Genomic DNA, 18,237 nt, shown 5'->3' with positions numbered 1-18,237 from the left:
CTTGCCCATTAAGTGCACCCTCAGAACATTTCTGGGGCTATAGTTGGTCCTCAGTGCCACCAGCTTCAACTTTTGCTACGTTTCTTAGTAGAATCTTTGACGACTTCTGGAGTCCATATAATTCGCATCTATGAGCATTTCCCCAGTGTTTTAAGATTATAAACAGTCAGCAGTTACGTAAGAACTGAACATAACCAACAGTCAGAAACAAGTCTTTGCTTTTTATCACACCAGCAAACACAGAAGGTTAAAACTTATAGTGTGAATATATATGTACAAATATATGAATTAGGACCAGGAGTTGGCCTCTCGAGTCTGCTCCACCATTCAGTAAGGTCATAGCTAATTTAGTTATGACCTCAACTGCACATTCCGGCTGACCCCTGATGACCTTTCACCCTCTTGCTTATCAAGAATACAAGCATAAAAATAAATAATCTGACTGTCTTCACCATCCTTGCGGAAGAGAGCTCCAAACATTTAAGCTCTCCACATCAGTGACTCCTAGTTCTAGATACTCCGGCAAGAAAACATTTTCTCTATATGCAGCCTGTCAGGACTCCTCAGAACCTTGTACATTGCAAGTAAGTCCCTGCTCCCTCTTCAAAACCAGTGAATACAAGCCTGTCCTGTCCAGCCTTTCCTCATAAGGCAACATACTCACTCCAAGTATTAGTCTTGTAAACCTCTCTGAACTGCTTCCAATGCATTGACACCCTTCCTTAAATAAGGAGACCGCTACGGTACACGGTCCCACTGATGACTGACCACAACCTCCCCACTTTTGTATTCAGTTCTTCTCACAATAAAATTCTGTTAATGTTCCCAATTACTTGCTGCACCTACAAACTACCCCTTTGTGAATCATGCACTGGGACACCGGATCCGTCTGCATCTCAGACCTCTGCTGCAGGTATTGAGATCACATAACTGGGAACCGTCTGTACTACTCATTTATTAATAGCCGGTGTTATCTCCAAACATAAGTACAATTAGGTGTTGACAGAAGTTGAAACGTAAACAGGCTTTCCTTCAAACCTTGAACACACGTGTTGGCTTCCATTTCCTTGACAGGCTGACAGAGGATTCTCAAACAGGACCACTTCAAACTCACTGAACAAAGATGGCTATTCGTCGACAGCTGACAAGCACGGCAAGGTAAGGTCGCTCTTGCATCTGTCCTTAGATCGCGGGTGACACTGGCGAGGCGGCAGTGATTGCTCACCTGGATGGGGTATTGGTCAGTTTCTGTACCAAACTGCTGACACCTGTATGGTTGTGCCCTGATGGTGGGGCTTGGTGTTTCTGGCCTGTGACAATGAAGGAATGTTGTGATATCGAGCGTATGAATGGAGATGATGGTACTTGCAAGATGTCAAGGATAGAGCTATGGTGATGTATATTGAAAATAACTGCAGACCATCCAATATGCAATATTGCTGAAAGTGAATATAAAACAATAAAAAGAGGCAGAAAATAAAAGTGCAAGGACGTCATGGTAAATCTTTATAAAGCATCGTTCAGGGACTGGAAGGAGATTTGTGTTCAGTTCTGGGTATCGTCGTCATGACTATCCCTTGAGGTCGAGGACGATGGTCTTCATTCTGTTGCTCTATTTATGGGCTCTCAAGTGGCTTATGAGTCCAATCTTGGCTCTGAAAATTAAGCCCACAGAGTGAAGACACCTGTCTGTGTATTTGTTTAATGTGTACTTGATGTTGCACTACAAAAAGCACACGATACTTCACAAATCAACCAACTGATTCCAATGGCATGGAAACCACGACGATTGGAGCTGATGGATTTGTTGCAGCCTTCATCTGCCTTCACAGCCGTTGAGTTCGAAATAACTTCGTCCGCCTGTTCCACCGTTGAGGTCTTGGTTGGATTGTTCTTTGTCAGGGACCTCACCATCGACCCTACCGCCATGGGTGACCCTACCAGGAGCATAGCTCCAGACGGCATCGCTCTCGGGATCTCAGGACCACACAAGCTTCTCCACCACGACAAGGTGACAATCCACGGAGAAGCCTGGATATCACACTAAGGAACGATATGGGAAAAATGAGCTCAAGAGGGAGCAGTGGAGATTTATTCACATGGTACCAATCATGTGGAACTTTGGATGTGTGGGGAGAGGCAGAGAGGTTCAGGATGCGTGTCACAGACCGTCACAAGTTTTTACAGGAGAAAGGGTGAAACTGTTTCCATTTGCAGACGGGCCAGTTACCGGCTGACACGAGTTTCAGTTCATGTGTAAAACACACAAGAGAAAAGGATTTTTTTTTAATGCAGTATCTTATCTATTTATACACAGATGATAGATGTTTGGCCCAGCACGTTCATGCCAGCTCCCAGGGACGCAATCCCATTAGTCCCATGCCCCTCTCTATATTTTCCTTGTATTCATTCTCTCTCTGTCTCTCTCTTGCACTCTCTCTCTCCCTTTCTCTCTCTGTCTCTTGCACTCTCTCTCTTTCTCTCTTGCTCTCTCCTGCACTCTCTCTCTCGCGCACTCTCTCTCTCTCTTGCACTCTCTCTCACTCTCTCTTGCACTCTCTCTCACTCTCTCTTTCTCTCTCTCTCTTTATCTCTCTCTCTCACATGGCCATCAACTCTCCTTTGATTCTTCCACCACTTACGAACACTAAGTGGTCATTTACAGTGGCCAATTAACCCTATTAGCACATCTTTAGGATGTGGCAAGAATCTGGAGCACCTCAGGGGGATCCCACACAGTGACACATACTCCACACACCTCACACCTGAGGTCAAGATCCATGAGACATAGGAGCAGAATTAGGCCATTCGGCCCATCAAGTCTGCTCTGCTAAGAGGCCTGTCCGGGATCGAACCCCGGTTGCTGGAGCTGTGAGGCAGCAGCACTACCTAGTGCACCACAATACCACCCATGAGCAGTGGAAACAGATGCAATACAGTTAGTCCTCATCACTTGCTGTGTTGTGAGGCCAGTTCTACATTCCAGCTACTTACATTGAGAGGAACGATGGAGTGTACCTTCCAGTGGCTTGTCAGCAGTTTCTGAGTCACCTGTTTGCCCAGCTTCTGGCTGGCCTCCTATAGATCCAGCAAGCCCTGCACCAGGACACCGAGCTCTCCAGCGGAATCTCTTGGCTCTTCCATCATTGGTGACCTCTGCTACTGTTGGTCCCAGAGCTCGGGGCCGGACTCCAGGAATGGTGCAAGGAATCTTTTTTTATTTGGCTCCTTCATGAAGAGGTTTGCCACAAGTGCCTTTGAACTTCCATCTTCTACCTGAAAATCTCCGTCACCTCCCCCTCCTCTCTGACTTTCTCCTGTGCTTCAGCACATTGAAGGCCTTGTGAGACCGGAGGTCAGGAACTGGCCGTGAGCCAAGTTGCACATGGTGAGCTTTGGAATCACTAGCCCCCCTCGTACCCGTCGCTGGTGGAGGAGGGTTAGGCGAAGGAGATGGTGAAGGAAACGAGAGGACAGACATACAGGGGCAGAGTCCTGTGGAGGGTGCAGAACCGACCATTAACTGAAATGCTGCATGGTCCATGGGCTGTGGAACCAAGGCAATGCCACAGGTCAGTGACTTGACTCTGTCCTGCAATGTTAACTCTCTAAGCAACAACAATGGAGCTGTGAGATTTCAGCACTCTGGTATGCTGCCGTGTGGAGAGAGGGGAAAGGGGCGGAGGTTATCTCACGATGGCTGTCAAAGCCATTCATAGATAACGCCACAGAGCCTCCCACTGGGAGTATGCCCAGGGACGTGCTGGATGAAACAGTGTCGTCTGAAGATCCTGTGACTTGGGCGCTCGAAGATCTGAGAATGAATGACCAAGGATAGAGAGAACTGAGGCTGAGCTGAGGGTTTTTTAAAGATTAAGAAAGGGTTTAATAAAGAGCAAACATTTCCATTTGCAGGTAAGTTCACAACTGTGGTCCGTAACAAGTAAATGCATTGTGAAATTCTTTAAACCAGACAATGGTTAGAATGTTGAGGCAAACAACAGAGAGGTCTACAGAGGAGGTTACACAGGCTTCAAAGGAATAGGTGGATGGGTTGCTGGCGGGTTTAGATGGGTGGGGGTTCATGTGGAGCATAAACATTGGCATTGACGTATCAGCCCAAATACCCGCTCTCCATGTCGTACTTGTAATGTCAGAGGGCAAAGGGGCAATGAGGAGGATGGTGGAGAAAGTTTCAACTGGAAACTTGGGAGAAAAGCAAGTGCAATAAAACTGCAGAAAATATCATAAGGTAGAGGGAAAATTACTGGATAGAAAATATCAGAATCAGGGATAATTAGTTATTTTCCAGCTGTTGTTTGTGCCAGATTTTCATTGTTGCCATTTTGGGTATAACCTAAAACATCGAGCCTGCCAGCCTTATTTACACGCACACCTTGGGCAGATCCTCTGCTTAGCCTCTCGCCTTTTTCAGTTTCAGTTTCTCTCTGCCCGTGCTCTGTGCATTTTGTCACTCCATCTCGGCTCCTGATCACCCTCTCCCACTACGTGTTAACATCACATGAGAGGCGTTGGGTCAGGGGGGAAGATGAGAAGATGTTTCCTTTGGCTGGAAAGGGTATAAGCGGGAGTTATAGTCTCAAGACAAGGGTCAGCCATTCGGAAGAGGGATGAGGAGACTTCTTCACTACAGTCTGTACCTCAGTAGACCGTGCATGTTCAGCCAGTGATTGCAACCTTTGGCATCTAGGATAGGAGTAATGGAGTTGAAGTAAAACTTCCCAGTGATCTTATTGAATAACAGAGTTGAATGCACAGACCAAACGGCCTACTCTGCTCCTAATTCTTACACCCTTACACTCCATATCAAAAACATCAAATGTGCTGCTCATTTTTAAAACAAAAGTAGAGAATCAGTGGCACTTAACAATTTATTATTAATCTGGGTTTGGAAAAATGATTTCAAAATCCCTTCGCTCCCTTTAAAACCCCTTCTGCTTCAGGTAGGTATCCATCTCATGCACCTTCTTGTTGAGGACTCCACCGTGGACCCCCCTTTTGCCCATTACAAACACCATGGTCTTGATGGTTTTGCCAATGCAGATGCTCTTGCCTTGTCCGCCTTTCATCCTAACATCCATCACCCCATCATTGTTGACCAGGAGGTTGTCCCTGATGACGGAGCATTTCTTCCCTCCGATGGTGATGCCCGTTTGTAAAAAAGTCTTGCGGTCCTGCCCAATTAATGTGCTGACCTCTTGTGGGGAAATGGCAGCCAATATACCACCAGGCTTGGATGCCCAGACAGCCTTGTTATTGGCGTGGCCCACAAGGGCAACATCTTCCACGTTCTTGTCCTTCAGTATACTGTTGATGTAGTTCTTCCAGTTCGACATCTTCTCCTTGATTGAAGATTGGGTTCAAGAACAAACTGGTCTTCAGACTGTCTCACCAACTAATGGAGGGGAATTAATAGGCACCAGTCTAACATCACCCCGTCATTGTGAGATCAGAGTGACCTCACTCCAGTATGATTATTCATGTCATGTGTTGTTCCGGCGACTTGCTTTACTTCATTTAGTTTGTGTATCTGGAACAGTTGGAGTTTAATTCCAATCATTGAGTTTCTTGTTTACAGATGGAATCCCTCTTCCCACGTTCCACCCTCCCTCCCTCACCTAAAGCCACTGAATCACATTGGATACGAGTTCCTTGTTTTTCAAAGCACTTGCTCCAAAACACTTTCCTGGCTGGTTAGCCCAGGTGGTCTTGTAATGGAAATCCTTCTACTGCTCTTCCCTTCAGCATTAAGTTGTGCTTACAACTGATGGTCAGGCTCGTCTTCTGAAGCCTTGCTTATCAGGGGCAGGGGAAGATCGTACAATCAGAGGAACTTGCATCACAAAAGGAGGTTTCTTTGCCCGCTGAGTTCATTCTGCCCAGAACTGGACAACTTAGGCGACTCCACTCGGTTACTGTTCTTCAAGTGCTCAACCAGGGAGAGGGATGAGGAGACTTCTTCACTACACTCTGTACCTCAGTAGACCGTGCATGTTCAGCCAGTGATTGCAACCCTTGGCATCTAGGATAGGAATAATGTTGAAGTAAAACTTCCCAGTGATTTTATCGAATAACAGAGTTGAATGCCTCCGCCACCCTTCCATGAAATGAGTTTCACACCTCCACTGCTCTTTGGGTGAAAACCCTTCTCTACTCACCTCTAAGCCTTCTACCTATAAATCCCTCGTTACTCTCCTCTCTGCAGAAGGAAATAGATTCCCATTGAGACCACCTCTCATAATCTGAAGCATCTCTGTTGGCTCCTTCTGTCCCCTTCCCACCCACCCCATCACCTTTGTTGCCAAAAGCAACCCCAGCTTAGCCTGTGACTCTCCATCTCCCAATCCCTGAAACTTTCCTTTCCACCCTTTGTGCACAAACTGTGTCTCACTAATGTTTTATGCAGTTCTGGCATGACCTTCCTGCTCTCGTGTTCCATGCCAGGCCAATTACGGCAAGTTTCCTGTGTGTCTCTTTATCTACCTCTACCGTTGTCCTCAGAGACCTGCGGACGTACACATCAGGATCCCTCAGTTCCTCTTTACTTCCTGGTATCCTCCCATTTGTCATGCATTCCTTTGACTTACTTTGCCCTTCCCAGATGTATTACCTCCCACTTCTCCAGACTGAATCCCATTTGTCACATTTGTGCCACCTACCTGGTCCAGCGGTAGACACAGGAGACTGCAGACGCTGGATCCTGGAGCCGCAAGCGATCTGCTGCAGGAACTTGGTGAGTTGAGCAGCATCTGCGGGGAAAGAAACTGTCAATGTTTCAGGTCGAAACCCCTGCATCAGGACTGGGTCAGAGTCCAATTGTATCTTTCTGCAGCCTAGAAACACAGGGGTGAAGTTTGGAGCAGAACTTAACCGTCTGTCTCTCAGTAATATTTATAAAAAAGGAAAAGAATGGGAAGGAAGTATTCAGTGCATTGAACATTTTCAAAGATCAGTGCATTCCCTTCCTCAGCAGCACCTTAATATTGGGGGTGGGGGTGGAATTTCAACACAAGCATGAGCATTTTACGTTGTAGTCCAGGAGCCACTTTGTGTCAGCAAGCACAGCGTGAAGCTGAGCAGGTCTTGGGCAAATTAAAGTGAGCTCAGGCTTACAGAAAGTGCAAGGTTTTGGGAGCGCAGCTTGGAATATTCAACAAACACCATTGCCTGGCCCTACCCCAAGTCTTTGATTGGTCCTGCAAATTTTTATGGGGCATGCTGCCTGTTAAGTGTTTTGCGTAGATTTTTGAGAAGGCTTTTTAATTGGCCAGTTGCAGTCTGCTTGCTCAGTTTCCCAAGGAGAGTGATGCATTTGGTAAAGAAATCTGAGGGAATTGGACTCTTTGCATTCCTGCCACCTTGCAGAGTATGCTGGAAGACACAGTCCTTTAAGATATTTAAGATATTCACGTGTACATCAAAACACACAGTGAAATGCGTCTTTTTGCATTACTGAGAATGTGCTGGGGGCAGCCCACAAGTGTCGCCACTCTTCCAGTGCCAACGTAGCATGCCCACAGCTCCTAACCTGTACGGCTTTGGAATGTGGGAGGAAACCGGAGCACCCGGAGGAAACCCACACAGACATGGGGAGAACATACAAACTCCATACAGACAGTGGAGGGAATTGAACCCGGGTCGCTGGCGCTGTAAAAGTATTACGCTAACCACTACACTACCGTGCTGAAGTGCTTCTAACACTTTTGTGGCTAAGGCATGACCAGCTCTCCTCCCAAGCTGACATAGATCATTTTGAAAGTCCCAGCCACTTTTGTCTATTGTGTCCTGCTGGATTTGTGCATGTAAGCTTAAAATCTAATGAAAGTGCACACTCTAGGGTTTAATTATTTAGTAATAGGCTCAACCTATTTAGTACAAATGGAGACACGAGGCCGCAGATACTGCAATCTGGAGCAACACACAAGATGCTGGAGAAACTCAGAGGGTCAAGCAGCATCTATGGAAGGACAGTCAACATTTTGGGTTAAGACCCTTCATCTGGACTGAAAGGCAGAGGGGAGATAGGCAGTATAAAAAGGTGGAGGGAAGAGGTGGAGCAAGAACGAGTCTGGGTGAGAGTGGAAGGGGAGCAGGAGAGATCATGGGGGGGGCAGTGAGAGAGGGTGTCACAGAACTCCCACCAAAGAGAGGAGGAGAGCTTAACAGTGGGCATGCCTCGAAGAGACTTCACAGTGGAGTATTAAAATGGAGACACAAGAGACTGCAAAAAGAAACAATTTTTTTGTTGAAATTTAACGTTTTGGAAGTAACCTTTGATGTGAAGTGAGCATGCTCATTTTGTTTTAAAATGTCACACCAATCCCTCTTTCAGAGCTGGGGGAGAGGCCCTTATCTTTTACACACATTCCATTCCCAAAGTAAACTGCAGATGCCAATTCATCATTTTTATAGCAACATAACAACAAGATCAAGATCTCTTGCTGTTTACCTACACTTACTAATAATTTAGTTATGCTTCAGTCACCAAATCCTATCAGCGGGCCACGTCGACACAAGCTGTTCGATTTGCAGATGAATATTGGACAAGGCTGCTCAGAGCGACTGTCTGGTGCTCAGTCAGTTTCTGTACTTGGTTTTGGTTAGAATCATTACTGAAAAAACATGATTGCAAAGTTAAGTAGAATGGAACAGCAGTAAGGCTTCGACTGTAAGTTCTGGGTATTCTGTATCGACGTCATTCCAGTAAGCAGGTAAAGTGAGTGAAAATCAAAAAAAATATTGAAGATACTGGAAATCTAAAATAAAAACAAAATGCTGGAAAATACTCAGCAGGTCAGGCCGCATCTGTGGGAAGAGAAACAGAGCTAACGTTTCAGGTCAAAGACACTTTGTTAGTAGTAAAGTCAGGTTTTGAAATTTACCAACAGGCCTTCATCACTTGGCAACTTCAGTAACTTGTCCTCCAATATTAGCAACAGAAAGGTGTCCACTGATTAGAGTGGGTCCCATATCTCTTGCTTTCCTTTCTGTGGATCAGAGTCAGATGGCGAATGTTCTGTGAATTTTTAGAAAGTTGATTTTTTGCTTTGCAGTGCGTGATTGGCGTTTTTGCTGGCATCAATAGCCTTCAATGCAGGAGATGGGAACATGTCAAAACAATTGCGCCAGACTCTTTCTTTCTAGGCTTTAAGCTTCTTTTCAGAAGCTCTGAACTTGCTGGCTGTTTCAAACACACTGGACACATTTCCCTACACAGGCAGATTTAGGTGACCAAAATGTTCAAACATATCTGTGAGATGCAGTGAGCCGTTGTAAATCCTAAAAACATTGAACCAAAAGAGACTTCTTGCGAGATGGAAGGACGCCAAGTTCACACTGCAGTTCATACTCTGTTTCGTGTTTTACGACAGGGCAGTGGGTGCTGGTGGTCAGACCCACCTCTTCATACACAGCAGCAAAGATACCAGAATTGAGGACATTTGCATTCAGATTTAGTTACATAATGAGGACAGTGTCTTGGCTGCCAGTCTCTCTCTCTGGATGATGCAATATGTTGCCTGAGCCCCTGCTGTAACTTCCATAGCTCTGACACAACACCCGAATGTCTGCCTGCATTGTGGTTGCTCCCTCAGTACTGTGCCCTGTCACATGCTTGTGCAGAAGTCGAAATTTCAGCACCAGTTTTGCACAGCAAAGTAAATGTTTATGGTAGGCCCCATTCACAGTCAGAGCACAGGTAAGGAACAAGACCCACTGCCGACTTATCAAACTGTACCGCAAACCAGCCAGATATGTTCACTCAATCAATTGGGATTCAGCGTCTTCTGTGATATCTGTGAGGTGATATCACTGACAAAGGAATGCTGCTTATTGTCTTGGCAGCTGATTCACCCAAGACTGAACGATGGGCATCTGTTGGGGTAAAGGCCTTGTAAAGCCTTCATCTGCTGTAAGTGGTGATTGGCAGCTGTCAGTGCATGGGCCAGAGGATGTGATGCTTTGAACATATTGCAATATGGCAGATGAAGGAATGCAGATGACGTCATTTCAGCTCGTTTAGTACGGCTCAGGGGATGCAGCAACTAGTCCCGCTGCCTCACTGCTCCAGGGACCTGGGTTCAATCCCGACCTCAGGTGCTGTCTGTGTGGAGTTTGCACATTCTCCCTGTGACTTCATGGGTTTGCTCGGGGTGCTCCAGTTCCCTCCACAGTCCAAAGGCATACAGGTTCATGGGTTAATTGGCCAAGGTTGCCCCTGAGTGTAGCTAAGTGGCAAAGGAATCAAAAGGGTAGTTGACGGGGATATAAAAGTGAATAAGTTGCAAAAGTACGGAGAAATAAGGAGGGGAAATGAGACTGGGAGCTAGCATGGACCCAGAGGACCAAATGGCCTCCTGTGTTGTGGTTAGTAAACTTCCAGTTAAAAAATTCTATTCCCTTTTAAGTTCAAGTGTTTGGCACGAGTCACCTTGGAAGGTTTTATAGATTTGCTGCCCAGAATCACATCACACAAAACACATCATCTCATTCATCTTCAACCACCCCCACCCCCCGAAATGAAGAAAACCCATACTCCTCGTACTTTCTGTTGAAGGCCAAACATTTCCTATTCTTCTCCAACTTTTCTCCTTTCATCATCACATTGCTGGTTGCATGCTTCACCTCTGCTACCTTTCCACAGACTTTTACTAGTTCTGTAACGGGCCCAACCCTACCTGTTTTGGCAGGTGTCACTGCTGGCTGGTTTGTGGTGCTCCTGTTAACTTGATTTGAAAACCGTGCACTGGCCCCAAGTGGAGCCACAGTGGATCACAATGTAAACTTGCCGTGAGTTCTCCTACATTTTGTTAAACCCCTCTCCTCTTAGAAATCTTAGAAGCCTGTGTCAAATGTTTCCTTTCCTGAAAAAAAATTATTTATTTGTTTTTATTACAAAAATATAATTTATTCATAAAGATATATACAGGAAATATGATACATTTGGTACATCTTTCCAATGCTATCTCTGACAATGCATCCACACCACTCCTTTCCTCCTCAAACAACACACCCGTGAAGTGTTTGAGAGACTATTACCCAGGGCCCAGCCCCCCCAATGTCCAGTGACAGCAGGACCCTCAACTGTGGTCCTTCCCCACAGAGCCTTTGCATTGGCTGCACCGAGATTCAGTGCATCCCTCAGCACGTACTCCTGCAGCCTGGACTGTGCCATTCGGCAGTGTTCCCTTACGGACATCTCCTTATGCTGGAACAGCAAACAATCTGCTGGAGGAGCTCAGTGGGTCGAGCAGCATCTGTGGGGGGGAAAGGAATTGTTGATGTTTCAGGTCGAAACTCTGCATCAGTAGGGTTTCGACCCGAAACGTTGACAATTCCTTTCCTGCTCGACTTGCTGAGTTTCTCCAGCAGATTGTTTGTTGCTACAGATTTTAGCATCTGCAGTCTCTTGTGTCTCCTCACACTGGAAACCAACAAGTTTCAGGCAGACTCTTTCACCGTGTTGATGATCTTCCAGCAGCACTTGATGTGTGTCTCGGTGTGTGTCCCTGGGAACAGCCCATAGATCAGGGAGTCCTCTGTTACACAGCTGCTCGGTACAAATCTCAGTGAGGACCACTGCATCCTTTTCCTGACCTCCTTTATCTAAACCTGTGTGAAGCGGTGAAAATGCTGCTGTGACCCAGTACTAAGAAACACTGCTTTAAAGGGACTCCTTGCAGAGGCTGTTGGGACAGTGAGATATCATTTGGTTCCATTCGGTTCTTGAACCAACCTGCACAACCCTAATCACTACCCCAGTAGAGCTACACCATGACCACTTTGCACTACAATGGACTTTTTTATTTGTTCTAATTGTGTTCTTTTTTTGTATAATTTATGTTTTTCTTGTGAATGTTGACTACCTGATGCCATATGCCTGTGATGCTGCTACAAGTAAGTTTTTCATTGCACCTATACCTGTGCATATGACAATAAACTCAACTATAACTGTCTTTTCCTGCTTGTGCGTAATGAGGACAGGGACTATGACTCCCAATATCCTTTGCAGCTTATCACTGCTGTGCAAAGGATACTGAGACCTGTGGTCTTTGATTGTCCTGAGAGCAATGGATGCGAGGGGTAGTAGATCTTCCCTTCCCATCTGCATTTGCAGAGTACTGGAAGTTGTAGTCCTATATTCCGGCCTGTGCACAAAGGATGCTGGGATTTGCAGTCTGATATTCCTGCCTGCATGTAAAGGTTGCTGGGAATTGTATTCTTTTCCCAGCTGCATTGAAAATTTTTGGAAATTGTATTGTTTCAAATTTGCCAGTCCTTGAGAAAGACGGGGAATGCTAGTTACTGACATTTACATTCACCTTTGGCTGATTATGGTTCCGGACATGGGTAGCTGCCTTTCAGTGCTGGAAACAGACCTTGCAGTGTAATTGAGTCTGAGCAATCTTCCTGGTTCCTCCAACCGCACTGTATTTCCTCACTCAGTCTCCCTTCCTTGTACCTATTCCCTATTGGTGTTTGAGAATAACAGGGAGAGAGTGAAGGGGCGGTGTTCCTGCCTCACACCTCCAGGAGTCCGGATTCAGGGCTGTCTGTGTGGAGTTTGCATGTTCCCCATACGACCGTGTGAGCTGCCTCCAGGTGCTCTGGTTTCGTCCCACATCCCACAGACGTGTGGATCGTTAGGCTGGAAATAAAACACAAAAACAGAAAGTGTCGGAGAAATTTCTTTCTTTCCACTTTGGCTCTGTCCTTTCTCCCCTGGTCCTTTGTCTGATGCCCTCAGCACCTCGATTCCGATGGCTCCGGTTTCCTCCCACATCCCAAAGACGTGCTGGGGTCCTGTAAATTGCCCATTAATGTGAGTTGATAGTAGAAAGAATCAAAAGGGAGTTGATGGGCGTGAATGAGAGCAAATATGTTGCAGGGGTATAGGGAAATAAGGAAGAGGGTCAACGGGGCTAATGGGATTACTCTCCGGGCACTGGCATGGACCTGATGGGCTGAGTGGCCTCCTGTGTTGGTTGTAAGTCAAAGATCTGGAGCAAAGAGAATAGTCTTGGACTTTTCTATAAGTGGGTTGGGCACGATGGGCTGAATGTCCTCCTTCGAGCTGCAAACCGCCTTAAGGACAGGATCAGTCTGTTCAGCACAGTCAATATTATGGCAAATCAGTACCTTAACGCTTCAGAATGAAATATTGTTGAAGGAAAATATTGATGTGTGAAAGATAATTAGTCTAATTTTTCCAGATTTTTCTCTCAGATAGTGTGTGGTCCTTTAATCATCCCTTCCTGTCAGTCACTTCTTTTCTTGACCACAGTCACTCAGGAGATCAGCAATCTCACCAGCTTGCCAGCAGATACGCCCTCTGGCCAACTTCTTGCCAGTTAGTTTTGTAGCCCCCAGGATTGGTGTGGGCTTTCAGAGGGCAGGTCCCACAAGCTCTTCTGACCCTACCTATCTGCATTATTTCCACCTCCTCTGACTACTCCAAGCTGCCCTCCCTGGAAGTCTGACTGTCTTCAAATCAGCCAGGGGTCTGAAAACACAACACAACTCTGGATTTTGATTACACAGGGAGCTGCAGTGACCTGGAAAGTGATGCCTGAGGTGGCAGTGGAAGCAGATTCAATGGTAACTTCCACAAAGGAACTAGATAAAAACTTGGAGACACAAGAGACGGCAGATGCCAGAATCTGGAGCAACACACAAAACGCAGGAGGAACTCGGTGGGTCAGGCAGCACCTGTGGAGGGAAATGGGCAGTCGACATTTTGGGTCGAGACCCTTCATCATGATTCCTGATGAAGGATCTCGACCCAAAACGTTGACTGTCCATTTCCCTCCATAGATGCTGCCTGACCCGCTGAGTAGATAAGAACTAGCAAATATTTCAGGACTGCAATAAAAGAGAAGGGGAAGAGGGAATGCATAGTTGTTGCAATGAGCTAGCATAGATCTGATGGGCCAAATGTCTTTCTCTGTTCCATTTCCATTATAACAAACATGATTAATGCCAATTCTTGTCAATCGCCCAGGCTCTTAACAATATCCAGCACAACTTTAAGCAGATCAAGTACACTCTATATTCATTTCTCAGTCATTTAAGCAATTTAAAGATGATTTTTTTCCATTTAAACTCAGTTTAAACCCAAGAATATGAGACTCCAATATAACATAAATAACCAAAATTTCACCATGGCATGAACTGAAGTCTGTTCTTCATAGCAATTAGTTGCTTATTCACAAAAGCTACTTTTTAATTTAGACCAATATGTCAAACAAAAATACAGTGCAGAACAGACAATTATTATAATCAACATGTAAACGGTATCATTTTTCTTTTTGATGTCTTCCAGTGTCTTTCCAAATGATTAAGTAATTACCAAATAAAATATTAGCATTCCTAGCTAAACTAAAGGGAAAAGCACACAAGAGTTCAGAGGAGGATTAGCCCAGCCACAGAGCACTCGCACAGAGTGACTGTGCTGAGTTCAACCAGTGTTTTATGTTTTGCGGCCTGTATCAATAGCAAGGGATAGGAGTTTAATCGTTCTCGTGTTTCATTCGATGAGAAATACGTTGTTTTCATTTTGTACAGTTTCCAAGTCTGCGTCCTCACCTGCGTTCTCTGTATAAGGGTGAAGTGTAATGACATTTTACTCTACCGCCAGGGATCAAGCCCCAGTCCATATTCCCTTGTGAATTGCAGTCTGTCTGTCTCCCTTAACACACACAAAATGCTGGAGGAACTGAGCGGGTCAGGCAGCATCAATGGAGGGAACTAAACAGTCGACGTTTCGGGTCGAGACCCTTCATCAGGACTGGAAAGGAAGAGGGCAGAAGCCAGAATAAACAAGGTGGGGGGAGGGGGAGGAGCACGAGCCGGCAGGTGAGAGGTGAGGCCAGGTGAGGGGGGAAGGGAGGTGGGTGGGGGAGGGGGTGAGAGGGGGTGATGTGAGAAGCTGAGAAGTGATGGTGGAAGAGGCAAAGGGCTGGAGGAGGAGGAATCCGGGAGGAGAGGACAGTGGACCATGGAATAGAGGGAAGGAGGTGGGGATTAGGAGGGAGGTAGTGAGCAGGTAACGAGGGCGGGGGAGGGGAAAGAGGAGGGGTTAGGGGGCCACAGGAATGAGAGAAAACAAAGGGAGGAGAAAGGGGAAAACAGAGGGCTGGGGTTACCGGAAGTTGGAGAAATCGAGGTTGGAGACTCCCAGGTGGAATATGATCTGTTGTTCCTCCAACCTGTGTCTGGCCTCAGTGGCAGTAGAGGAGGCTGTGGATGGACATGTCAGTGTGGGAGTGGGATGTGGAATTGAAGTGGGTGGTCACTGGGAGATCCTGGCTGTTGCGGTGGACGGAGCGAAGGTGCTCGACGAAGCGGTCACCCAATCTGTGTCGGGTCTCACGGATGTAGAGGGGCCGCACCGGGAGCACCGGATGTAACAAATGACACCCTCGGATTCACAGGTGAAGCGCTGCCTCACCTGGAAGGACTGTCCGGGGCCCTGAGCGGTGGTGAGGGGGGAGGTGTAGGGACAGGTGTAGCACTTTGCACAGTTGCAGGGATAGGCGCTGGGAGGGTGATCGGTGGAGGGACGAGTGGACGAGGGAGTTGAGGAGAGAGCAGTCCCTGTGGAAAGTGGGGAGGGGAAATCTGCCCAGTGGTGAGACCCCAATGCAGGTAGGGTGACTGCTTTGTCAAGCACCTTCCCCCCACTTTTTGTTTCCCTCATTATTGTGGCCCCCTTACCCCTTCCCTTTCCCCACCCCCACCCTCGCGACCTGCCCATCACCTCCCTCTGGTTCCCCACCTCCTTCCCTCTATTCCATGGTCCACTGTCCTCTCCGACCAGATTCCTCCTCCTTCAGCCCTTTGCCTCTTCTACCCATCACCTCTCAGCTTCTCACATCACCCCCTCTCATCCCCCCTCCCCCACCCACCCCCCTTCCCCCTCTCACAAGATCACAAGACAAGGGAGCAGAAGTAGGCCATTCGGCCCATCGAGTCTGCTCCAAGGAAAAGGGAAAAAAGAAAAAGAAATGAGAAATTGGGGGTGGGGGTTGTGGAGGGGAAAAAAACTATTCTAACCCCAATTTCTGGCCTTATCCCCATATCACTTGATACCCCGACTATTTAGATACCTATCTATCTCTTCCTTAAACGCCTGCAATGATCTGACCTCCACTGCTGTACCGCACAATCAGACACACAGGCGCACATAGACGCACACACACACACACACACGCTCTCACACACACACACACACACACACGCTCACACACACACACGCTCTCACACACACACGCTCACACACACGCTCACACTCAGAGCCCTTACCTGAACCCCAGGGGAGGTGATTTCCAGACCCTTCCGCTTTTCTCCACTTACCCACCAGCTGCTCAAAACCTTCCCTCTCCACCAACAGGCTTGGATCATCCACCTCCTATGTCCTGGTCCCTTGTCCACTGGCTCTCTCAAGGGGCCATGGATCTGGGTCTCCTTTCCACCACCACCCCCAATCCCCCTCCCAGCCCTGATGGTGACCCCTGTCAACCCCTGGGCCCTGATCCAGGGCCGCCCTCCCCAAAAGCCCAGATCCACAGCCCCGCAGCACCAGGTCCTTGATGCCACCCACCTACTGGTCCGGATCCAGTGCCCTGATCAGGCCAATCCAACAATGCACCTTCCTCCATCCCCCTGCGTCCCACAGGACCAGGGTCCACACTGCTATTTTCATCAGCACTCTCCCCAGGAAGCCTCTTTTTATTCACATTCAGAACATGGTCGACACATCTACTGTCCATCTTTGAGAAGGTGGAGGTGACGGGCTTCCCTGTGATGCCCATTGACTTCAACTTTACCAGCGTTTCTCGATGCCTCCCTCAGTCAAATGCTGCCCCAATGTCAAAGGGCAGTCACTCTCTCCTCTCCTCTGGAACTCAGCTCTTTGGTCTGTGTTTGGACCAAGGGTGTGATGAGATCTGGAGCCCAGTGGTCCTGGTGAAATCCAAACCGGGCATCGCTGAGCAGATTATTGGTGGGTGAGTGCCACTTGACAGCACTGTCGAGGGCGGCTTCCAGCTCTGCTGATAATTGAGAGTGGAGTGATTGGGCAGTAATTATCTGGATTGGGTTTGTCCTGCTGTCTGTGAACGGGATGTATCTGGTCAGTTCTCCACATTGCCGGGGAGGTGCCAGTGTTGTAACTGCACTGGAACAGCGTGGCTGGAGGTACAGTTAGTTCTGGAGAGCAGATCTTCAGTACCTCAGCCAGTCCTGTAGCCTTTGCTGTACCCAACACTCTCAGCTGTTCCTTGACGTCACATGGATCAACTGAATTGGATGAAGATCGGCTTCTGTTGACGGTGGGGAGCTCAGGAGGGAGGCAAGGTGGGAAGGGCTCATGAAGGAAGTAATGTGGGAATCAGTTGCTGGTGACAGGCTCACAATGGAAGTGTTGCTGGTGTATCGCACGGGCCATTTAATACACAAAATTCTAGATAACGTGCTTCATGCAGACTGACAATCGCTGCTCCTTCTTGCTGCATTATGTGGAACTTAAGGTTTAGTAGCTAAAGGGAACAGAGAAAGACATGTCTTGAAACGATTAGGTGCACTGAACACACAGGGTGTGGTGCTAGAACCAAGTCCACCAAAATCCTGTTAGGCTGCTTTGCACCCAGAAAGCTGGATTCCCACACTCAATCCAGCACAGCCCCTGACACTCAAAGGAGGGTCAGCTCTTAAAGGCACACTCCCCATGGCAGCCAGACAACGGCAACACTCTACCGCAGAGGACGCAGAGGCAGCTTCGACTCTCATTCAAAGGGACATTTCAGGAGGGAGAGCCGCTGTGCCCAGGAGAAGAGCCTGGAGAATGGTGGCTACAGTCATCACTGCCAGGAGTGAGAATCCTAGATGAGAGAGAAACATGCCCACGAGCTATGTCAAAACAGTCCATCCACACCTGTGGTGGGGATCCTCATGGAAAATGACTTTGAGCTGACCTCCTGGTCCTTTGAGCGAGATGCCACTCATCAGGAAGTCCAGAGATATTGAGGCACTCCATGAAAGTAATTAGAGCCAGGATTCATTCATTCACAGACTCATAGAATCAGCGCAGCAGGATAGGAGGGAGTTTTGTGAATCATCTGAGCTCCCCACCTGATAATTGGTGGCAGGCACGGTAGTGTAGCGGTTAGTGTAACGCTATTACAGCGCCAGCGACCCGGGTTCAATTCCAGCCGCTGT

The 18,237-nt window shown here is 47.4% G+C and overlaps 2 protein-coding genes and 1 long non-coding RNA gene across 3 annotated transcripts in view; 1 reads left to right on the top strand and 2 right to left on the bottom strand.

Moving 5' to 3' along the window:
* The window catches only part of LOC127585427 (uncharacterized), a 127,062-nt gene extending 123,909 nt beyond the window's left edge, over nt 1–3,153 (top strand). Inside the window, exons 20-21 of the mRNA XM_052042852.1 lie at nt 1,075–1,158; nt 3,085–3,153. Of these exons, the coding sequence (XP_051898812.1) occupies nt 1,075–1,158; nt 3,085–3,153 (153 nt within the window). The remainder of the gene's footprint in view (nt 1–1,074; nt 1,159–3,084) is intronic.
* Nucleotides 3,154–4,943: 1,790 nt separating this feature from the next.
* Nucleotides 4,944–5,463, bottom strand: LOC127585426 (profilin-3-like). Its single transcript, XM_052042851.1, has one exon. The coding sequence runs from the start codon at nt 5,355–5,357 to the stop codon at nt 4,944–4,946; it is 414 nt and encodes a 137-aa protein (XP_051898811.1). The 5' UTR covers nt 5,358–5,463.
* A 207-nt stretch (nt 5,464–5,670) lies between these two features.
* On the bottom strand, nt 5,671–9,019 carry LOC127585722 (uncharacterized). Its single transcript, XR_007958560.1, has 3 exons — nt 8,904–9,019; nt 6,681–6,770; nt 5,671–6,043 (listed from the first exon to the last, which is right to left on the bottom strand). It is a non-coding gene; the product is annotated as an uncharacterized LOC127585722 (long non-coding RNA).
* Nucleotides 9,020–18,237: the final 9,218 nt, after the last annotated feature.

Source organism: Pristis pectinata, chromosome 33, assembly GCF_009764475.1.
Source record: "Pristis pectinata isolate sPriPec2 chromosome 33, sPriPec2.1.pri, whole genome shotgun sequence".
In the NCBI taxonomy this organism is placed as follows: Eukaryota; Metazoa; Chordata; class Chondrichthyes; order Rhinopristiformes; family Pristidae; genus Pristis; species Pristis pectinata.
Note: the sequence above shows the minus strand (reverse complement) of the source record. Positions and strands in the feature narration are given on the sequence as shown.